We start from the raw sequence: 23,710 nt of genomic DNA, 5'->3' as shown, positions 1-23,710 counted from the left end.
CCTTAAAATACAATAAGATTATCACATTGGGATGGACACAAATAGAAGGAGCTCAGCGAATTAATTTTATTTCAAGCTTGCCAATGTAAATGTAATTGATTATTTTTCACTCTTCACATCTCTGAGCCAGTGCTGACATTTATTAGTTTGCCCATCAGGCTTGAATCTGAAAGCCTCATTCTACAGGTATAACAGATATTGCAATGAGCTTCAGGCAAATAGTTACTACAGAATCCATGGTACATTGCATCATATTAGGGCCTATTTATTAATTTATGGATTTATATGCTACCTGTCAAAACAGATTTTGGCATGTAATCAATAACATAAAAACAAAGCTTTAGAGTAAAAAAAAATGTATAAAACAGTTCCTATCTAGGCTAATAAAACAGTAGTACAATTTAAAACAGAGTGCAGTTATCTCTGTAATACATCTCTCGATCTGGAACTCTTCCTCTTCCTTTTAATACCATTCTGTCATTATAGACATATATACTTCCAAAAGCTTGGCTTTCTGGAGGAGTTTCTATAATTCCTTCAAGAGTAAGATGATGGACTCCATGAGAATCTAAACAGTAACCACCGCGATGGAGGTGGCCTGCAAGAAAGCACACCACAGATTTATGTGAATGGATCACAGTAAGGGCATCTTTATAATTCCAAGCAAGGCAGATATCGTTTGAAGAATTTGGATGAATGGGTAGGTGCCCTGCAACAGAAGAAGAGAGAGATTCAAAAGATGAACATTTACAGTTGTCACACAGCTCTGGATTCTACAGTTGCATAAAGCTCTGCAAAATGTAGCAGTTTCCACAGAATATTGCTGTATAAGCATACTGCTGTACACTAGGATTTGGTCTTCTCTACATTTGGGGTCAGCTTTTAGTCTCTAGTCAATTAATAGGGCTGGAGTAGTGTAGGTGTAGTGGCTAAAGCATTGGGCTGGGAGTCAGGAGATCCGGGTTCTAGTCCCCACTCGGCCATGGAAACCCACTGGGTGACTTTGGGCCAGTCACAGACTCTCAGTCCAGCCTACCTCACAGGGTTGCTGTTGTGAGGATAAAATGGACAGGAGGAGAATTATGTACACCGCCTTGAGTTCCTTGGAGGAAAAAAAGTGGGATATAAATGCAATAATAAAAATAAATTAAGAGTAGATTTCCCTTGAACTCTGTGGTCCCAGCGCAGCTAGCACTTTCTGGCAGGGAGGGAGAAAGCAAGCTCCCTGCAGTTGCGCCTTCTTGGACCAATAGATGGGGCCAGGCTGGACTCCCCCTTGTTGTGATGTTCTTCCTGGGAGACATGGGGTGCAGCCTTTCAAGGGGCCCTTAGTTTTCTGGCTGACAGATTGGGCCAGAGTGTGCTTTATCAAAAACAAAGTGTTCTGCTCAAAATTTACTACCTGACTTTTGTACGCATCAGCTAATGCGCTAGAGTGAGAGAAAGAGAACTCTCCTGACTCTTACCTCCCTAATTCTGACAACCCAACAACCCTCTCTCACAATGACATTTTGTTTCACGAACAGGTCTGCCATTTGTGTTCTGGGGACCTGACAAAATATAAGTGCCTGATTTGCCTGCCTCCTTCTCCAAAAGCCATCCTTGTTCTTTCTGGAACCTCTCATATACATGCTCAAAGTAAGAGAGGGTTCATTTTTAAGATCAACATTTGGATGTTGCTGTGTACCAAGTTCAATTCATGTTGCAGCTAGTTGTGTGGCTAAGCAGCCACCTAATTCCTTGGTTGCACAGCTATATCTATTTTAGTTTGCATGCAGTAGCTTTTCCTGTACATCTCAATCCATCCTACAATTGGATCTGACCCCACATAAGAGCAAAATCAGGCCATTGTTTTCCAGTGTAACTAACTGAACTGAGTTCACTCCAAGGCCAATTCTGGGTTGTGTGGATGGAATCTGAAAAATGGCATTACAGGACTTGTCAGAATTACAGGATTTACAGAATTGTAAACACAGGATCTCATAGATCTATTAATATAGTTTATACCTTCCCAAACATTATTTATTTAAGAAATGTACATCCCAGTTTTCCCCTCCAAAAAAGGGGGGAAAGGAATTGCTCAAAGCAGCTTACAAAATATAAAAATAATTAAAACATGTTTGCAACAGTTAAAAGCAGAAGTAAATGACTAAAAGCAGCTGACATGCATTCAAAGTTCTGCTTACCTACAATCACAACTCTCTCTTGATTACTGTCAGCATATGTAAGAACTTCATCAAGCCAATCCAGCTGGTCTTGACTGAATCCTCCATTGAACTGTACAAACTGACGCTCAACAAGATCTGTAAAAGAAACCATCCAAAATGTCACCAAATAAACTATTTATGCTTGGTTTTCAAATGTGCATTTTAGGAGAAATAGGTATTTCTGTTTAAGTTAATCTGCTACTTTAAAGCACACACACAACAGTTCATAAAGATTCTTAACAATTTAAGGCAACATTTATAGATCTTCAAAGATAAACAGAATAGAAATTTCTGTTCTTTAGCATGATGAAAAATTGTGCTTCACTGGTAAGCTTGTACCCATTTTGCTGTTGAATCCCATCCTAATTATTTGTGCTTCAGCTGTCTTTCATAAAAAGCAAAGGTTTCCCTTAAAAAAATAATCTGTAAGCATTTTTTCAAAAGCTGATGAATTGTTATGAATGGAAGTAATGGGTTTGGAAGTTACATACTAGCTTAGAGCATGACTCCAAATTCTGTAATTGGCTAGTGTGGAATCCCTGTGTGTTAACTTCAGAGAACTAAAATGCTAGAGATAATAAAAAGCACTGCCGATGGACAAGCACGGAAGTCTATGCAATGGGATCTTACATGCCCAATTGATATGAAGCCCTCAGAGTAAGCTAACTTCATAAATGTGTATCATAGCAAGGCTATAGTTGATTGTAAAAGGTTGACATTGGTCTCATATGCTAAGGAGAAGGGATTAGAGTAAGCTTTGTTTTACATTTCCAGGATGTAAAACCGCCCAGAGAGCCCTGGCTATGGGAGCGGTATATAAGTTTAATAAATAAATAAATAAATAAATTTACCATTCAAAATACATAGCAATGGTTTTCAGTCATTTTATCAGTGAGAGGAGCCCACCGTGATTCTGACTTGATTATAACTGACTCCAAATCCATATTAAGTTCCAGAAAAGTGACTTTATTGTTTTTTTCTTGGGAGAATTTCAGCACAGAGCAAAGTTCACATTCCAGTACAGGCATTCTGCTGCATGGACTGCAATATATAGGTTGATAGCCTTTTGCAGAAATGAGAACTCTATAACACAGTCCTGCAAGTGTTCACTATGAGAGTTGGTGCATTCCTGTAGACAGCCTTGGGGGGTTTCCACTATGAGGCAGGCTTCCATTCACAGCAAATCTGAATAAACGTTACTCTTACTCTCATGTAAGCAGTTATACATATGCAAACATTCATACATACAGTCAGAAAGCATACCTTGTATACATCAAGACATAAAAAACTTTTAAAGACTTTGAGACTGGGGAGCATTTTTGTAACCCCTTTCAGGGGTTATAAAAATGCCATAATTATGTAGCCTTGCCCACTGCTTAGCTTAACATCTTGTACAGAAAATTAGCCATTCAAAAGTTAACGTTCTTTGGACCTGATCCCCCTTGGCTCTATGTCACATGAATACATGCAGACATGCTCATTTTCGTGAATGGCAACTCCCTTTGTCTAGCACAAGGCTGGATGTTACTTTCAGTGTGACCTTCTCTTCTGCTGCTCCCAGACTGTGGAATAGCCTGCCGGAGGAGACTCATCAGCTTGACAGTCTTTTAGCATTCAAGAAAGCTATCAAGACTGATCTCTTCCGGCAGGCCTATCCAGTGGAATTTTAGGATGTTTTTAGGTTGTTTAACAGTGTATACTATGTTTTTAATCAGTATTTTATGTATTTTATGCTTGCTATTGTTCCCCGCCTTGATCCAATTGGAGAGGCGGGTAAGAAATAAATAATGATTATTATCATGGAAATATGCAATAGCCATGCTCAGCAGAATACAGTACCTATAGGACTATTCAGATTTTCGTTTTTATTTTTTTCTTGCAGTAGATGTAAAGAATCTTGATACTTTTTGGTAGATGTGTCCCTGCCCAGAATACTTAAATCATAAGCATCGAGGAGAATGAATCGAAATTTAGACATTGGACAAAATTGATAAGCGTAATAATTTTCTGCAGGGGTGTCTCCAATGGAGCTCTGGTCTCTGTTAGAATTGCTAAGCAAAGTGTGGTCTTGTAAGTTCTTGGTGTTTAGCACAGATTGTGCTAGATAATCTCTGTTGAAGTTGTAGAATTCATGGTTGCCCCATATATGATGGACTGGGACCCTGAGCTTCTTAAATTCCTCCATGACTCTTTCCAAAGCGCTCTCTGACATCTTATGTTGGGCATTGAAGCCATCAATGATGTCCCCAAGCTGCAATACAAACTGAACCTGTGTTCCGTTCCAGTCTTCAACTGCATTCTGGAGGTGGCATAAGCTATGCTTATAGTATCTCCTCCGTATTTTCTGGAAATCATAGCCATCCTCTAGATCAGCATACTGAATATCTGCTATGACTCCAAAGGAGAAGAGCGGCTCAGACGTTGCTGTTGTGGCTCCTTTAGCCATAGCTGCCCAGATGTCTTGCCAAGATCTAGCATAAGGGGTAAAAGAGAGTTGATTTTGCTAAAATACTAAAGGCAGTGAAACAAAGATAATATCAGTGTATAAGAATGATTTATTCAGTTTTGGAAGGGATTAGCAATCTTTTAGGCAAGCTGGTAGAATAACATGTACTAATTGAAACAACTTGGATTAAGATTAGGAGGAAGCCCTATTGAACTGCTAAATAAACATGCATAGGAATTGGTTCCACAGGTACAATTCTCTTATATATTACTTCAGAGTAGACCTATCAGCATCGGGGAAAACTTTGGAACTATTTTTGATAGTAGTGACTAAACCTGCACTAGGTATGAGTGCAATTTGCTGTTTAACATCTACATGAAACCACTGACATTGACTCCATAGTTTATTAAATTCTTTAAAAATACTTAAAACACCCAAATTCAGGTTTTACATTTTTTCTTATCCATGTACATGAAGACCTGCTTGGGTGAACAGCATTAAGGCAGTACCATATGTGGAAATGGGTAAACATTTCAGGACATACGTGACACACGCATACTTTCCGCTTTATAGGTAGAGATTGTTGTACTATTGTTGTTCCCCACCTCGATCCAAAGAAAGAGGCAGGTAAGAAACAAAAATATTATTATTTATATTATTATTATTACGAAACCATTTAACAAGCATGGACAGCAAGCCACTATTCTGACCCGTTTTCAGACCAAAAGATAATAATAGGGATCTTGAACTGTCTAAATCCTGCCAGGTTTACTCAGGAAATATAGTATGCAGCGCATTCCCATGCATGCCTTACTCAGAATTAAATCCTATTGATTTCAATCGGACTTACTCTCATGGAAGACTGCAGCCTCAATTTCCAAAGTCTGTCTTGGCTAACATCCTTGCACGATGCCGTTAATAAACGGAAGTACGTATCAAGCAGGTGATGGGAACATCGCAGTCCAAGGCAGGGGCCGTTTCTTCAAACATCACACAGCTCCCGGGTCGCTGATCTGGGAACCTTTCCTCGCTACCACTAGATCTAGGCGCAGTTCAGCCCCTCACCACCTCCAGGCTGAGCTGAGAGGCTCTAAATTCCCCCTAAATGATGCCCCCTAAATTCAAGGGCCGCCGCCGCCTCATTTCTGGATTCACTGCAAGAATTAAAATCTGGATTTCTGATTTCTTCTATATTTCCGTAACCCTTACATGGGGCTGCCAAGCCCTGCCCTCGCCGAGAAAAGGGGTGGTGGTCGAGAACGCACAGATCGTTGCTGTGGAAACGAGAACCTCTCCATCCCCGGTTTACTCACCCCGCTTTAAGAAGACCGTGCCGGGGGAAAAAAATATCCGGCCACACAAATCTGTGAACGTCATTTCATTTCCGGATTCATTTGCCACGCCCCCCTCTTGCCCTCCCTCCGCTATAGAGATACACATTTATAAAATATTGGCACAAGCTTTCGTGGACTATGGGGGGGTAGGATCCAATGTTAGTCTATTTAGAGTAGACCCATTCCAATAAATGAGGCTTAAGTTAGTCATGATTAACGTAAGTCTCATTCATTGCAATGGATCTACTCGAAGTAGAACAGTGGATGCTATCTTTGCTCACTTTGTCAAATGCGTGGAGTGCTGTGGAGAGTTTCAGGGGTGTGAATGTGGGTGTCGCACAGTACGTATTGGGGATGGCGGGAAATTGCAAATAGTGAGGTCAGATGGAAATTACATCCCAGCCCTTTATGTACAGTATATACACCAGAAACTCTCTATAACCCTCCATGCATCAGATGAAGTAGACTAAGGTGCACGAACGTTTAAATCAATTTGTTAGTCTTTAAGGTGCAGCAAGACTCTCTGTATTTTTTTGCTGCAACGGACCAATCGGGCCACTCCACTTCCGGTGTGCGGCTTTTCGTTTCTTTCTTATTTTAAAACAGAGCGTCCTATCGCGTTTCCTTTCCGTTGCATTATCTGCAGAAAGACGAAAAAGTCTAGAGTTGTACATCACGAGCTTCCTCACTATCCATATCCAAACTTGAACTGGATTTTTCACCCTCAAATTCCGATGCAGCATAGAGGTTCTCAACATAGTGGTGCCAAGGGATAAATCCACGCGACTCTACGCCCGTAGAGAATCACTGAGAGGCAAAAACGGGCAAGTGGCGGCTAGAGGAGGCCAACTTCCCCACGCCGGAAGTGCAACTGGTGCGCCTGTCTAACCAGGCCTATATCTCTGGGCTCCAGGGGTCTGGGAAGGAAGGAAGGATGGCGATGGCAACGTTTCGCCCTTGGCTCCGGCCGCTGGCGCTTTGGGGGCGCAAAGCCTCTTCCCTACGTTGCACCTGCTGTTGCCATCCTGCGCGGTCCTTGACTACAGAGCCCAGGGGCGAGAGGCCGCGGGGCGGCCCCACCAGACCTGGGGTGAGCACTTCAGCTCCAGCAGGGAAGAGGGAGAGGCGCGTCCCGTGCAGGGGCTGCTGGGCGGCGAATCAATGGGCAAAGGGTAGCCAGGAGGCGCTGCGGCTCCTCGGCTGCAGGAGATTCCGGTGGGGGAGCCTGCACGTGTGATAATAATCAAGGAGAAGAGGGAGTTTGGGGCCGGGGTCGGCTTTTGCAGGGCTGAGAAGTGGCACCGGACCCAAGTCCCTCTTCTGCGCCATTGCCTTAAAGCGCAGAGCCCCGCCAGTACGTCGGACAGCTTCCTAAACTCCAGCTGTGGAAGAGGAGCCTTCAGAGGGCCCTGCTACTGCTTTGAAACCTTACTTGTTGGGCTAGGCCAATGTTCTTTGTCAGTTGGTGAATGGGGAGAAGATTAAAGGCAGTGGAAGATGAAGCTCTTGCTTGCAAAATTATGTTTAATGTGGAGGGAAGATAAGCGTTGGCTGAGGGCATTAGGGTAGTGAGTAAGCCATTTATTTACATACGTGCTTCTATTTCCTCCTTCTCTTTCCCAGTAGCCTGTAACTTGGAAGACTCTGGCAATCACCTGTGCGGTTGGAGGAGGATTGCTAGCAACAATGAAGTTCTTCAAGAAACAGAAAGAAGAAAGTTGGTATCATTTACAGTTGCTCATGATCTTGTCTCATTATTGCCTTGCTACAGTGTAGTGGTGTGAATTTTTTTTACAGAGTCCTTTGTAAGAGCTCCATCACACCTGATGGAGCTCTTGAATTATCCCCCTCCAGTTACTAAGCGTTTGCAAGCCTTACCTTTCATTCATCTTCACACCTCTCCTCGTTGTTTCCCCCCACCCCGCAGATCTCATTTGTACCTCCCCTTACAGTCTATTGGTTGTTCGCTGGGACACCTCACCCTGGCTTGCCCCCTCCCTTTCATCAGCAATGCCGCCCACCCTCAGAACATCAGATTGAGTACGATGGGATAAAAATACACATAGAGGGTCAAGTGCATTGCTGGAAAAACTTTCCTTCCCCGCACTTGGAAACCTCACAAAGAGAATCATAGAACGGTAGAGTTGGAAGGGGCCTATAAGGCCATCGAGTCCAACCCCCTGCTCAATGCAGGAATCCATCCTAAAGCATACCTGACAGATGGTTGTCCAGGGGGGAGAGAGAGGCAAGATCAGGGCAGGACAGGGACGGTGGTGTCTGAATACTTTGTATGCAACGCACCGTGATGGGGCTATAACTCTGATGTGATGGAGCTCTGTGTATGCTGTAGAAATGTTTTGATTCCAAGAGCTCCTTACCACGACAAGATGTAGTGAAACACTTCTAGTTTTTAGCCAGCTTCTTTATATTTCTTGTCCCTATCTCCCCCCCCCCCCCAGTATTTATGTATGGTTGATGCAACGTCATTTGAATTTTCCCATGTTGAAACCCTTTCTCTTGCTCTAACTGTGCTCTGTGCGTCTTTGCTGTTGTAAATAGTAGGGGTCCTCAAATAACAGTTTTGAGATTCAGTGAAACTGCTGAGCATTATGAAGTACAACCAGAGGCCAGCTTTGTTGAAGCTGTTTCGTGAGAAGGAGACCTGCAGATTAAAGTGTATTCAAAAGCACCTGGATGAAGAGGCAATAAGGGAGGACAAAAATAATATTGAAATTACTGAAGGCTTTTTCTGTGTGGTTTCAAGAGATTTTGAAAGCTATCAGTCATACCAGTTTTTATCAAAATTTTGTATGTTTTGCTGTAGGTTGCATAGAATTACAGAGTTGTACAAAATTAAACTGCTAAAGCCTAGGACAAAAAGATGCTCATTCTGCTTGGATGTTGAAGTTTACGTTTTGATTACTTGTTCACAAGGTTTGAATATTCAAGGCCTTCAGTGATCTCTTATTTCCACCTATCATTGCTGACCTCTTACTTTATAACTATTTCTCACCACGATTGTCAGCCTTTTCTTGTCTTTTAATTCCCCCCCCCCCAAGACATGTCAGCCTTCACCATTCTGAATCTATAGTTAATAGAACACTTTCACTGCATATCAGGGGTGGGGAACTTGTGGCCCTCCAGATGTTTTGGCCTACAACTCCCATCATTCCTCACAATTGGCTATGTTAGCTGAGGACAGGCTCTTATTGGAAGGAGACATGTGATCATGACGGTAGAAAGGGAAAAAAGGGAGACACATGTGCTTGCAACTGCATTTGGAATGTTATAAAGGAACACATCAGTGTTGCAGGCAGGTAACCTCTTATGGTCTGATTTCAGTGTTGGAGAAGGAGAGGAACAAATCTCTTGGAAAGCCGTTGTTGGGAGGCCATTTCTCACTTACTGATCACCAGGGACAGCCCAAATCAGATCGTGATTATCTCGGCCAATGGGTGTTGATCTACTTTGGTTTTACACACTGCCCTGACATTTGCCCAGAAGAACTGGAGAAAATGATTCTAGCAGTAGATGAAATTGGTAAGTAACCTTTACTGAAACCTGAATTTCTCTGAAGTAGCTCTTCATGTGGGAGACTTGTCAGTCATGTTATATGTAGGATTTGTAATTCAGGATTTTGCAGAGAGAGGCTTTTTTCCTTGCATGGTTCTGCAATCTCCATAGCATGGGATAGAATAACATATTATTTATACCACACCACTGGAGTGCTTGTGGTGTTACACAGTTACGTAGGTGGCGTATGCAGGTCCTTACTCCCAAGGAGCTTACAATGTGAAGTAGATAAGGGGGGGATGTGGATAAAAACTGTTCACACTTGGATACAGCTGGAAATGAGGGTTAAGGGCATGAGTCATATGCCATGCAGAAAAAGTGGGTTTGAGAAGGGATTTGAAGCAAGGGGAAGGGGTGGCTTCATGCCCATGTTCAGGAGGGAATTCTGTTCATCGGTGGTAACAAGAAAGAGAGAGTGAGTTGTTTAAGGGAGCAGGAGATCTTTGTTAGCAGGAAGTGGTAGAGATGTAGGAACAGAGGTCATGCGAGTGGGGATATGGTAGAAAATTACTGCCAGAGATAGGGTGGGGCAAGGCTGTAGATAGCTGTAAAAGTACGGATGAGTTGTCCATGCTGGAAATGGAAGGAGATGAGAAATAATCAAATATTTAATGTAATTTGATAGTCTACAAAGTCAGATAATATACAAAGTGGTGTTTTAGCTTTTTCAGATATGCATGCAATGTGGTAATCTGCCCTTAGCAAAAGGCTGTCACCTAGTGGCAATGCCTTCATTTTGCTGTACCTTGGATAGCAACTTTCTGTGAGAGTTACATCCATGTTGTAGAAATTTGAATTCCATCTTGGCTTAGAAGTTTTATAGGCCCCTTTCAACTCTACTATTCTATGATCTGCTAGAATGTCTGTTAATATCTGCAATTTTCAGAAATTATTCCAACAGTTGATGTGGTGGCTTCTAGGTTGCCAAATACTTAAAAAATATATATGCAGAAGTAGATGTATCTTTTTTTGGTCAGACCTACTTGCCCACTCATTAACACTGAAGGTGACTGTGTTCCTGTTTAACACATTTCTACCACTTTCACCCTCCTTTATTACTGCCAGTGCTTCCCTCTCCCGTCTGTCATCTTCTACTCCTTCTACATTCCAGTGTCACCTGCCCTTAAAATGAGACGTAAAATGAGTTTTAAATAGAAATGTAGCTTGGTGTCGAATAGAAGAGTTTATATCCGAGTCAACATTTTTAAAGGTCTATGCACACTGTTATATAAACATCATGGGCTTTCATTTGGAGTTTTGTAAGAGTTTTCCAAAATTGAGTGATAGAAATCTTGTGGCAAGTGTTTGTCAAATATGACAATTTTTTTTATTCTTGTGAAATTTAGCAATGCTTTGAGCCTTCCAGCTACGCCTGCTTAACTGTAATCTCTGTACGTTAGCTTTCAGCCTTTCCATGCCCAGAAACCTTATTTATCCTCAACCTGCAAAATTGTGGACACTTTTATTTATTTTTCTCTTACTTTGACTGTATCTGTATATAACCCTCTGTCATAAGCTCTCCCTTTTCTCCTTTATTTAGTAGGATCCAAAAGCTCAATAAAAACATGATCTCTCTCTGTCCATCTTTCTCCATCCCTGTCTCTAAAAAATGACTGTTGTGCCCCAGGTGCAGCCTTTCTGAGTCGAGTCTTACCTGTTGTAGGCACTTGATATACACCATCTCCATTCAAAGCTGAAGTGAAGTGAACTTCACCTGATTAGGAGAAGTGTGCTCTAAATGTTGGCCTTGAGACTGATTAGCTTTATCTCTGGAGTCTCTTTGTCATAGACAACATGTTGTCAGTTGCAGCTATTTTAAAACAACTAGGACATGCTTTATAACTGATAGGACCCCAATGTTTAGGGGGAAAACATGGTGTATTGTCACATTTAGTCCAAAGGCATCCCATCTTAGCACTTTTGAGGACAGTCGTCCCTAAACTTGATTCCCTGATGATGTTGGACTTCAACTGCCATTATCCCCAACCATCATGGGCAATGACCTGGGGTGATGGGAATTGTAGTTGAACAACATCTGGGGAACCAAAGTTGGGAAAGGCTGCTCTATGGCAGGGGTGGGCAGTATGTTTTGGTTTTCAGTGTCCAGAAGTCCCTACCAGCATGGCCAATGAAATCCATCTACTTTTTGCCCATCCCGGCTCTAGGGTATTTATGAATGCAAAGCTGGGAGGTGGTCTTGGGTCTGATTACTGTGATATTAATTATGTTTTATGACAGATGAGATCCGGTCTCTGCCCAACATCACTCCACTATTCATCACCATTGATCCAGAAAGAGACAGCAAAGAAGCCATTGCAAAATATGTTAAAGGTAACGTTAGCCTCCTTCCTTATTTGGCACTGTACTGGCTCCCTTTACTTGCAATTCCAACCAGGACAGTTTTTGCAGCAATGGGAAGCCATCACTTGGGTCCTCATCTTTAAGACAGTCTGATCTAATTGGCTTCATTTTTATTCCAAGAGTTTTCACCCAAGCTCATTGGATTGACGGGTACGAAAGAGCAGATTGATCAAGTGGCTCGAGCCTATCGTGTCTATTACAGCTCTGGACCCAAAGATGAAGATAATGATTACATAGTGAGTACAATGCAATTTCCCCAGTTACCCCACAGATTGATATGGCTGGAAGGGGGTTTAGGAAACCAAGTCAGCTCTTCAGAAACGTTTTAAACATTGCAGTGTCAGAGGTGTATGAAGCGGCAGGTTTAAGTGGGGGTTTTCAGGGAAGACTCTGCTGATTGAGGGATGAGAGGAGAAGCAAAGGAGGACAGGGAAGGGAGGGTAAGAAGGGTTCCAAGCAGTGCAAATTGAAGAGCATTCTGGGAATTAGAGAGCAGCTGAGCTGTAATGGACTGGTATTTCTGAATAAGGTTAGAGGAGGAGTAGATCAAGAGGATGATGGGCACCAAAGCTAATGGGCTGTTGTGGCCACTAGCCGAGAGTGTCCATAGTAAGTTTGTAATGAGAGGAGGGCTTTCCACATGAGACCACAATGCTTTGACCTTTGGCTATTCTAGTTGATGGACAGGAGAGCAGTGGTTGGGAGGTGCCTGTTTTAAGATGAGCCCAGCAGAAACATAATTTGGCCATTAACAACCGGCCTGAAAAGTAGTCTTTGATATTGATGCTGCTGCTTAAGATGAAGGATCAAGGTTCCCTTTTCATATACACTAGTCCTGATAGGGTCATATTGTTGTCATCTGAAAAGCTCAGCTGTATGGACAGCTATCTCTCAGGCATGCGTTAATGTGGATTCCTGCATTGAGCAGGGGGTTGGACTTGATGGCCTTATAGGACCCTTCCAGCTCAACTATTCTATAATTCTATGATTTGATGGTCTTCATCAGCCAACTTTCCTTACCAGGCTATCCAACTTGAGAGCCATTTGGGATGTTATTTGTAATAAGGGTCATTAAAATGGACATGCATTGGCAATATTTAGCCAGGAGAGGGAACCAGACAGCAAAATGACATATGCTTTATCTTATCTGGCTGATATTTTTTCCTTCCATTCTGTTTCAAGCAGCACTTTATTATTAGTCAAGATCTTAAGACCTGTTCCTTAAAATTTAACCACCCCAAAGTGCCAGCTTTGTGCAGGTTTCACTTCTCAAAAGTTGAACGATCTATCCAATTGATGTCATGGTAATGAAAAAGTGACATGAAGCCAACATCACATGAATGTTGACTTACGATCAGTGTTGGTTAAAAGTAAGGTCTGAAGTGGCTTCCTCGCTACTCTCACTCAGCCCTCAAAGTCAGTTGGTATTGTCCTTCCTCCTTTCCAATCTAAACGAGTAACGTAAGTAGAATGGGTCCTCTCTGCTGTCCTCTTGAAGCTTCATTTTATGACAGCCAAGGACTCTCTCCATGCTGTCTGAAAGAAGATGGCTGAACAGTGGTCTAGTGTATTCCTGCTTCCAAGAGAGATTTCAATAAGTGGCCACTGAGCTGCAGTGGAAGGGATAAATTCTCCCCCATGGTATTCCCAATATTGCTAGACCCAGGAAGTGGTCTGTTCTCACTCAATCTTGCATTGAAAGATAGGAATAAAGCACACTCACCAGGAAAAAGAATAGTGCAAGAGGAGACCTTGCTTTATATATGTGGTGTTCAGGTTCTGGAGGAAGCTGAATTTCAGGATTGGCCTCCTACGTAGTTGGGAATCCCCAGTCTGTCATTAACTTTCAGGGAGAGCTTGGTTTCCAGAAGATTCCATCTTTCCTCAACAGAAAACCTCAGAGAGCCAACTTTGTGGGGTTTCTTTCACCTTCAGAGTTTGGCTGCTTCCATTGTCTTCCCATGGGGTTGTGTTTGGTGCTCTTTTGCTGTCACATTTGTTTGAGGTGTTTTTAAGGCTGGCCACCAAGACCTTTGTTTTATGAAGTAATCTAGAGATGGGGTAGTTTGATCAAAGGGCTGTATTACTGCTGAGCAGAATGTGTCCTGCTTAGCCACACTTACCTCTTGTGTTTCCTTGCAGGTGGATCACACCATCATAATGTACCTCGTTGGTCCAGATGGGGAATTTGTTGATTATTATGGCCAAAACAAGAAGAATTCTGAGATCGCGGCATCAATTGCTGGGCACATGAGAAAATATAAACGAAGCTAAGGGACAGAACGTTTATGACTATGAAGGCAAGCTAGCTGCTAATCAGACTGGCCTCCACATTACTACTAAAATGCAGCCAGTACTATGCCATGAAGATCAGATTAGTTGTATGAAGCGTTGTGCAAGCAGTCCACCTTGGCACCTTACTTATGTGCTTGAACTTGCAGCTAAAGCTGTAGCTACAGGCTAAGACTCTAAATGGGGTCAACAAGGACCTGAATGTCATTCAATGATAGTACTTGACTAAGCACTTTTCGCTGAATGTGCCTCAACTCTGCATTTGTTGGTTAAAGGCCTTTGAACACAACACTGAGGTTATGTCCCACTGAAAAGGTCATAACTTTTGAATGTCTGTCACAGGAGTCTTAAAATCTTTCCCTCCCTTGTAGTGTCTTCTTTCCACGCATAAGAGACACATGTAGAGAGAGATGCTAACCTGAACAGAACTGAAGGTACCATTCATGGGACTAGTCTTGCCTGGCATCTTGAGTGTCATTTTATTAGAATCCATGACTGTAGCATCACTTCCAAGCTAATAGACATTGCCCTCTTGGCTTTTCAAAATGGCTAATCTAGGTTAGGACAGCCTACCCCAACTTGGTACCTTCCAGATCAACCCCAGCAAACAGGGCCAATGGTCAGGAATGCTGGGAGTTGAAGCCCAAAACATCTGGAGGGGACCAAGTTGGGGAAAGCTATCTTTGGACTTGACGTGGCGGGTGGTGGTGGTAACTTTAAGTCTTTTATAATAGTGGGATTATTAATCAGGTAAAATTACACTTGGGGCACAGACAGTGAAATAAAGTGAAAGAAACCTAGAACCTCTTGTCTCATGAAATCTCCCATCAATTAAAGTGTTTTTTCTCTCTTAAAAGCGTGTCACCTTTCTCTGGTAGTTTTTGTATTTGTCAACATTTCATTAACTAAAAACAAAAAGAGGTGGCTGCAGAACACATGGATGAGCAGTGGTAATAAGATACCATGCAAGTTTGATCTGTCAATGACAAATATTCACTCTGGCTCTCAATCTTGCAATCAGCATGCTAAAATAAATAGCTGGGCCTTTAGACTGCTTTTGAAGTGGTGGAAAGTTTGTTTTAGACAGCTTCCCAATTAAGATATGGAATGTGTATAATATTCAGAGTGAGCATAAACAGTTATGTTGAAAATACAGCCGTTGAGTAATTGGATTTTTAAACATCTGGATAAATAGTGGTATCTGCTGCCAGAATTTGGTTGTAGACTGCTGTGCATCCCCTCCCCACCATAGTTTTGCTAGATGTTTACATTCTCATGGATTTCTCTTGTTTTGAACAGCTTGGGTAAAATCCAGCACAAATCCTTGTGTCTTCCAAAGGAGGAGTGCCTTTAGAATGTGCCTCGGCAGATATTTTTTCCAGGAGGCATTGTAATGTAAGAAGATTCCCATGGAACTGAAATATCTTCTCTGTTTCTGAAATGCCAGTTAGATTAAAGGAAACTTTGCCTTTTTTTCCAAGTGTCCACCAAGAATTTCCTTGGGTCAGTTTGCACCAAGTGCTTTTGGGATTTTACTAGAATTTAACCTTCATTCTCAGCTGTTAAGGGTTGCTCCATTCAGAGACAGCTCTTTCCTCTGCTTCAGTGTGTGTGCATGTATGTGTGCGACAGACACCTCTGAAGGAATTAAATTAGTAAGCTGACTTTGCTTTAAGGGTTTTTTTTTTTTTTTACTTTTTAGCTTTTTAGGGTGTATGTGTACATGGCAGAATCCATTTGAAGATACCTTGCTTTTGGTGCAGAGAGCTAATGCCAACACCTTTCCAAGTTTTTATGCCATTTAAACATTCACTAACCAAAATATCAAATTAACAGTACAAAGTTGAGTTGCTTTCTGGATTTCCTAGTCTACTATGTCCAGGTTTCTGGCTGTAGACTCCTTGAGATGTGTACTACCCAACTCTTTCTACCCTTTCAAGAAGATTCTTTCCAGGCTGATCCAGGTTCTTCAAAACTGTATATGGCTTCTTTTATTCTGAGAACCTAGGGCACTTATTCACTTAGCAATGGTTAGAACTTTGAGTGGCTTTCCAGGCTGCTGGGATCAGTTTTGGGAGAGGACACTGCAACAGACAGGCCTGTACTTTCAGCTCGGGATGGAAGTGAGGAGTAGGTCCTGAATGAAAACAAAGCTCTTTGGTTGGTTGGCACCCTTTAGATCAGCGGTTCTCAACCTGTGGGTCGGGACCCCTTTGGGGGTCGAATGACCCTTTCACAGGGGTCACCTAAGACCATTGGAAAACACGTATTTCCGATGGTCTTAGGAAACTGTATTGACTGAACTATGTCATGTATCATCTTTTGTATTAAAGCTATTGTTATGTATTATTTTCATTAGCAAACCATCCCATGACAATGGATCGTGTAGAGAAGAACGAAAATAATTTTATGGTTGGGGGTCACCACAACATGAGGAACTGTATTAAAGGGTCGCGGCATTAGGAAGGTTGAGAACCACTGCTTTAGATGAATCAACCCCTCCCAGCAGGGATCCTTTAAGCCGAAATGAACAAAGAAAGTACAGAGAATGGAGGCAAGGAAAAAAAGGTTTGTTCAGAAAGGAATAGCAGTCCATTTCAATAAAATCTTCATCTACAATAGAATGTGATGCTTTTCCTCTGTGATCTTTTTAGAACCTTTCTATAAAGATCTCTCTCTCTCTCTCCTAAAATGGGACTTGGGTGAGAAGCCTTTGGATAGTAAGAGAAGTCCTAGGGCATGGCTAGATGAGGGGGGTGATCTTGTGATTTTATGATCGTGAGATTGTCCCCCTTGTCTACATGTGGTGCACGACGTCCCAGGAGGAAGAGGATGTCGCAGCCGCCATTTAAAAAAATTTTTTTTTGCAGGAGCACTCCTGTGCAAACTAAGTTAAAAAACAGTCGCACTCACCCCCCCAACCCCAATGGTCACAGAGCTTCTGAGGAGCTCCGTGCCCAGTTCCCGGTTCCTTGTGTTTACTCGCAAGGAGCTGGGACAAAACTGCAACAGTGGGCCACACGTTCTGCTGTCTTGGGATCATCCCGAGACCGCGGAAAAAATTGAAATTGAAGGGTAGGGCAATATCCTGGGGAAAGGGAGGGATCGTCTCTCCCTGATCCTGGGATGCCCTGTGTGTTATGTGGACACACAGGGACAATCCCGGGGATATCGCCCCGTCTAGACATGCTGCTAGAGAAAAGTTCCAAAAAAAGATTAACTCGAGGGGAAATGCCATTTAGCTTTGTTCTGTGCTTACGGCTTGCAAAGCATCATACTGTTAAAATATTAAGAATAATAAAACAGTGGCAGCCAGCAGATTTACAGAGCAGTTTAAAATTACAGAGCAATTTAAAATCCCAGAAAACTCATCAAAAAGCTGTGTTTTACTTGCTATCAAAAGGCAAATAATGAATACAGTTGGATTTCAATGAGCAAGGTCTTCAATAGATGTCACACTAATCACTAAAGAGCATTGCGGACTTTATTCAAAAGTAGATGAGGACCATAATGGTGATCTTGTTGAACAGATGGGGAAAGAGCAGGTGCAAAGATTGCTCAACACCATTTCTGTGATTACATAGCTGAGCTTTGAGTTCTACCATAAATTTACATTTGAATCCAAGCATTGGAACCGCACTGACTGTACAGCATAGTAAGATCATTTCTTTTGCATGTATTTGTGTGCAAAATACTTGACAACTCCTAACTTATAAGGCTTTAACAGCCAGAAGAAAAAAATAGTCAAACTCAATATTTTTTATTTTATTTTTTTATTTTTTTTGCAACAGTGATTTGATGTTACGGAGCTCAATGTATACTGAGCAATTGGTTTTGACCATGCTGCCTCATTCACAAGTGCCTGGCATTTTGAAAGTCTTGTCAGGTGCAGCAATTAGGAAGGTAATGTGGGTGAGGAATTGAAACCGACAAACAGTTGAAGAAAGATGATTATATATGGAAAAGGGAAGAGTCTGGCCAATGCTGAAATAAGGCACAACCTCTACAGTATGAAGGTCTCAAATGTTAGGTGTTCTTAATGAATGTTTCTAGTAATACAGGGTACAACACATACAAGGTGGCAGGGTGCAGAACTATGTAGCAATATGCCAAGCAGGAAGGAGCCATGTCAGACCTGAGTGGCCGATATATAGAGACCAAGCAACTTGTGGAGTGGGAAGAAGGACTGTATGAAAGAAGCTGACTGGGTCATGGTTAATTAGGAAAGCACATCTCCAGCACATGAAATACGCTGCTTTCTTTTTTAAAAAAACATGCCCTTTAAACAATGAACAGTTTATCACTCTCAAGATAGTGAACGCAGGAAACAAATCAAATTCAGGGAGGCAAGTTCATAGAATCATAGAATAGCAGAGTTGGAAGGGGCTTACAAGGCCATCGAGTCCAACCCCCTGCTCAGTGCAGGAATCCACCCATAGATGTGTTCCGGCTTCCCAAATAAGCAGGGAACTTCGTGTCTAGGCAAGGTGCTAAAGGCAGAGACAGTCTCCTGTCCTATGTACAACAAAAAATACACAGATCTGGGTACCTGGGTCTTCTCTCAAAACTACATTTTGGAGACTGGCCATCGGGCATTCGGGAAGAAATGCCATCCTTCCTCTGGCCATAATCCTTGATGGATGGGGCCATGAGCACCGTGCAAGGCAATTAGATGTTGTTCTGGAAGAGCCATGCTGTAGAGGCAGAATACAGTTGTCCAACAAGCTCCCAGCATGACATTTCTGACATATTATGTTCCTTTGAAATGAACATTATGCAAAGTCTAGGTTTGGCTTCCCCCCCTTACCTTCAGACAGCAGTCTGTCTATGACAGATAAACAGCAGGAGGATTGTTAAAAAGAAGGTGGTGGCTGGAGGGCAAGAGTGTCTCACAAAGTGTCCAGAGAAGCCCTATAAACAATATGCCTGACTTTGTACGGAATAGCTTCTTTTAATGGGTGTGAGCTGGAGGGGAGCTTGCTAACTCAACCAGCTCATTCCTGCTCTCTGCCCTTGAATTTCACTTTTGTCAGCACTTTCTTGGCTTAGGCTGTTGGGGATCATCTTACACTAAGGGACAACTGCTGCATTCCAAGGGGGAAAATGGATTCCTTCTGGCACGCCTTCCACTTTCCATAAAGTGCTACAAATAACTAGGGAGTCAATGTCAGTGGGAAGGAGACAGATCTTTTCCCTGCTCTTTGTCTGTCTGTCTGAGTCATACTCCAAGCAGTCAGAAGAGGCCACTCAAAGCCATTGAGAGTGGTTGGAAAACTTGCAACTATTCTTGTTGGCGCAATGGATAAAACATTGTGCTGTTGAAGTACCTTGAGATATTTCCGTTGAACATTAGATTTGTTTTTGAAGTTCTGCCACAAGTCTGTAAGACAGGCTGAAATTAATACTCCAGTAAAGAAGTGGGGGTGTGGGGAACCTAGGTCTTTCTCTAGCATGATGACTGGGCTGAGTTCCTTGGAAAGACTTTGATGTTGGGCTAGATAGATGTTCCTTCTAATTAATTTTAATACCCTATTGATATTAAGCCACCCATAGTAAGTATTTCTCTTATTTTCTAACAGCAATGTCTATATTCACGACAGACACCAGCCTTCTCTTGCTATGTCTCTCTTTAAGTGAAATACCTTTCCATTAACAATAGAGGGATTTTTTTTTAACTACATCCAAAGCTTTCACCAATACAAGTTGGTCTGCTAAAATGTCATCATATGTACAAATAGTGAACTTGGGTGTTGAGCTATTCCAACTCAAAATGGGGCTACTGAGAAAGAAGAGAAGCATCAGCATGCTGTGGGGGGTGTCAAGATTTGCAAAAAAACTTCAGAAAAAAATCTCTAAGGGGGCACCCCACCCCCCAAAAGATCAATAGGCACTGAGCATACTCAGTGGCTACAGGATGTTGAGTGTCCAGGGCATGTGGAAACCCAAGGGGTAGGAGAATGGAATATCCTAAAAGAAGGCATAGCTGGTTGGCATAAATAGGTCCCCACTGCAACATTTTGCTGCAGGTTCAACTTGTCTTTTATCTGTTTTGTATTACATCAGTGTCCAGATTTGCTAAGTAGGGTATATAATAGGATCCTCAGTAGTGGGAGACATGGTTGTGCCTTTTGGAGGTAACTGATTTCTAGTGTTAGAATTCTCCTTGTTTTTGTTGGTTGGTTCTTTTACCCATATAGTTATTAATCCCATAATACTGGCAGAGGGTAGACTCAATTACAGGATCATCCATAATTAAGATAAAGATGTGTAAAATCAAAAGATGTTAATCAGCTAATGAGCTGGTAGCTATGTTCCCTTTTTAGTTTCCATGCTTCGGGCTAGTTCTAACAGTAGTGCAAGTGGAAGTCCACTCATGTAACAGGACTTTCCTGTCCTCCTTCCCTCTACAGCCTCTTGTAGAGGGAGTGTCCCCAACTCTCCAGAGCAGAGTTTGGGGATACCCAGGAGGCTGCAGAGGGAAGGGGAAATCGGTTCTGCTAGTGATTTCCACTCCATTAACAGATGACCAGTGTTGGAGCCAACCCTTACTTACATATCATGGAATTGGTTGGAGGACTCTGACATGGACCAATTCTGGGACTATTTCATGATTTATTAATTTTTTTACTGTTGATAACAGCTAAATTCCCTTTGCTCATAGGAATCACTGTACTCTTTAATCAACCAATTTTGAACTATCATGGGAGTTATTGCTAATGAATGTTGATACCAAATAACAATATTGACCTTTGACAAAAATAATAATTTGGTGTTGTCCTAGATAAACAAAAAATATTGGACATAATATGGCTGAGGTATAATACCAGTGCAAGCAAGCATTGGAGTCACTGCTAACTCCTAAAGGGACGCCTGCTTTCGCTGATGTTTTCTTGGCAGACTTTGTAGCAGGGTGGTTTGCTATTGCCTTCCTCAGTCGCAGTTACCTTTCCCCCAGCTAGTTGGGTACTCATTTTACCAACCTCGGAAGGATGGAAGGCTGAATCGACCTGAGCCGGCTGCCTGAGAACCAGCTTCCGCTGGGATCGAACTCAGGCCATGGGGAGAGTTTTGGCTGTAGTAACTGCCGCTTACCACTCTGCGCCACACGAGGCTGTTATAATACCAGTAGTATTATATAATACCAGTTGTATTAATGTTTGCTATCTTGCAGAAAGCAATAGATAGACTAAACCATATTGCATTGTGAAAGGCTAAAAAACAGGATTCTGATAGAATGTATGCATTCCACAAGGGGGTATAAAGTACTGTGAGTGAGGAAAACAGGCAGATGTTAATTTCCAGTTTGAAGAAGATGGCCTATCTCCTATTTTTGTTTTCTTTTTAACACGGTGGGGAGGTAAATTATGTAGGAAGAGAAATAGAGGAAATATGAACCATGGCATTGATAATTTGATATCCTAAAATATTATTTTGTTTGCTGAGAAAAGGAAGGACCTACATCTCTTGGAATTTTGTTGATGCTAATAAATTCTTATTAGAATAGATGAATGGCAATGCTGTAATATTTGAAGAGGATGGAGATAGTAATCTAAGAGAAACTGTTGAAATGTATATTTAGAAAATAGTTTGATGGTAATAATAGCCAATGGTGACTTCATAAGTAGATTACCCAGAAGAGAGAGAAAAATATAGCTTTTGAAAAGTGTATGTTTTCACAATTTAACATTATTTATATTGCTGTGTTTCCATTACTATTGCAAATCAGGGAAGATCAAGAAAATGTCCAGAGGAATCCTTCCGTAAGATTTTCAGATCAAGTATAGATACTTGGTTAGAGCTGCGATACCCATAGATGGTGGATGAGGGGCTACTGGGAGGGCACAGGACTCTTTTGGATTGGCCTTCTGATGAAGAGCAGTGGATGTTGGGGGGAAATGACATACATGACAATAAAGGGAGGACGTCAAAACATTAGGAAGTTGTTTAGAAGTCGCAAGGGCTGGAGGAATAATCTTTGCTGTCCACAGAAACAAACTGTTACCAATAGCCCCTTCTCACCTTAGCATTGATGGAATCTACACCACTGCAGTAAAGCCCATCTTGTGTGTCAGCACCTCATTTCTTCAGCCTTGCAGCAGACTTTCTGTGTCAGTAGTGTCTTAAGTTTCTGAAAAGATTATAAAGAGTGTTGGCCACTTGAGAGGTCTCCAAGGAAGAGGAGAGTGTGAAGTGTAGAGCTGCAAAGCAAACACTCCTAATTAAATTAGGATCAAGTGTGACTATGGGAATATTAAAGGTTCCAGAGGACATGAAGTAGCTGTGGTAATTTTTCCAGTCAACTCTATCAAAACCTTTTTCTTTTTAAGAAAGGAGTTGCTGTATGGGAGTCTGCATGCAACTACATAATCAAACTGCTTTTTAAATTTCTATTGCACTCAACCTTTTATAAGATCAGGCAGCAACCAACTTTGTATTCCTTTCGGCGCTTCCTGAAAACATCATTATTCCAGGAAGCCTTTCCTTAGTGACCTCCCATGGTTCACTGTACATTCTGCTTCTTTTAATATCTATTTTAAAGTGTTTTATTCTGTTTTTATTTTATTTTATCTTGTACACTGCTCCGAAATTTTGAATGGGGAGCGGTATATAAATATTGTAAATAAATAAATAAATAAATAATACTGACAGTGCACTCCTATGCATGTCAACTCAGAAACAAGTCCTATTAAGTTCAGTGGGACTTATACCCAGGGAAGTGTGTGTAAGAGTGCAGGCTAAGAGGTGTATGGAGTCTAAGGTCATTCTTTCACCTTTTCTGCCAGTTCTGTATTATTGTAGGATTTCCCAAAGTACAAGTCTGGCTTTTTCAATATGTCCCCACCCCCCATCTCACTTAATCGAAACTGGAAAAACGCCTATTATAAGCCCTTAAGTTTGCAATCCTTTGCATGCTTATACAGGAAAAAGTCCTACAACTTCCAGCATTGGAATGTTCAGAGTTGTAGGCCTTCTTTAATGCTTAAACATGCGTAGGATTTCACCTAAGGCTGTGATGAGGAACCTCTGGCCTGCAGGCCTAATCCGGCTCAAGTAAATTCCCCATCTGGTTTATGGAGGTCTTCTGCTAGACCTGGAGATAAGATAAGAAACCCTGTTTGGAGATAAAACCTGAGTTTCCCAGCAGCAGAGAAAGGCAGCCTTTCTCTACCTCTGAGACAGGAAATCCTCACTCTTTATCTTTGATCAGAAATTAGCGTGAGGTTTGCTCTCTGAGCAGTAGAGAAAGGCCATATTTCTGTACTGCTGCATGGGATTTCACCATGCAGAGAGTGGCTGACGATTCTTCCATGCCTCTGCATGAGGAAACTCCCCATTGGTGTCAGGAGGCAGGACTTCAGCTGGAAGGGCTGATGCATTGGGGAAGGGGCTTCAGTAGGGAGGGTCCACCCCTGACATCATCAGCCCCCTGAGGGCATGCGCCAGAAACCAATCCACACCTCCAGAGCTAAACAATTCCCTACCCACTCAGCTACACT

General features: G+C 42.1%; 2 protein-coding genes across 5 annotated transcripts in view; one reads left to right on the top strand and one right to left on the bottom strand.

Moving 5' to 3' along the window:
- Positions 1 to 15,069, top strand: part of LOC134394729 (protein SCO1 homolog, mitochondrial) — a 470,723-nt gene extending 455,654 nt beyond the window's left edge. Inside the window, exons 1-6 of one of the 2 annotated variants that reach the window (XM_063120412.1) lie at positions 6,903 to 7,077; positions 7,611 to 7,704; positions 9,330 to 9,527; positions 11,799 to 11,891; positions 12,042 to 12,157; positions 14,064 to 15,069. In XM_063120412.1, coding sequence (XP_062976482.1) covers positions 7,674 to 7,704; positions 9,330 to 9,527; positions 11,799 to 11,891; positions 12,042 to 12,157; positions 14,064 to 14,195 — 570 coding nt within the window. In that variant the 5' untranslated portion in view covers positions 6,903 to 7,077; positions 7,611 to 7,673 and the 3' untranslated portion in view covers positions 14,196 to 15,069. Of the gene's footprint in view, positions 1 to 6,902; positions 7,078 to 7,610; positions 7,705 to 9,329; positions 9,528 to 11,798; positions 11,892 to 12,041; positions 12,158 to 14,063 lie in introns of those variants that run through there. The other variant, XM_063120413.1, reaches the window with a different exon arrangement.
- On the bottom strand, positions 57 to 5,976 carry ADPRM (ADP-ribose/CDP-alcohol diphosphatase, manganese dependent). Of its 3 annotated transcripts, none has more exons than XM_063120409.1 (4): positions 5,967 to 5,976; positions 4,047 to 4,678; positions 2,187 to 2,303; positions 57 to 709 (listed from the first exon to the last, which is right to left on the bottom strand). In XM_063120409.1, the coding sequence occupies exons 2-4, from the start codon at positions 4,651 to 4,653 to the stop codon at positions 402 to 404; spliced, it is 1,032 nt and encodes a 343-aa protein (XP_062976479.1). In that variant the 5' UTR covers positions 4,654 to 4,678; positions 5,967 to 5,976; the 3' UTR covers positions 57 to 401. The 3 variants fall into 3 exon arrangements, with proteins under 3 accessions (XP_062976479.1, XP_062976478.1, XP_062976481.1); XM_063120408.1 differs by lacking the exon at positions 5,967 to 5,976 and adding an exon at positions 5,504 to 5,950; XM_063120411.1 differs by lacking the exon at positions 5,967 to 5,976 and adding an exon at positions 5,691 to 5,950.
- Positions 15,070 to 23,710: the final 8,641 nt, after the last annotated feature.

This window comes from Elgaria multicarinata, chromosome 3, assembly GCF_023053635.1.
Source record: "Elgaria multicarinata webbii isolate HBS135686 ecotype San Diego chromosome 3, rElgMul1.1.pri, whole genome shotgun sequence".
Classification (NCBI taxonomy): domain Eukaryota; kingdom Metazoa; phylum Chordata; class Lepidosauria; order Squamata; family Anguidae; genus Elgaria; species Elgaria multicarinata.
This window is presented reverse-complemented; position numbering and strand designations above follow the sequence as displayed.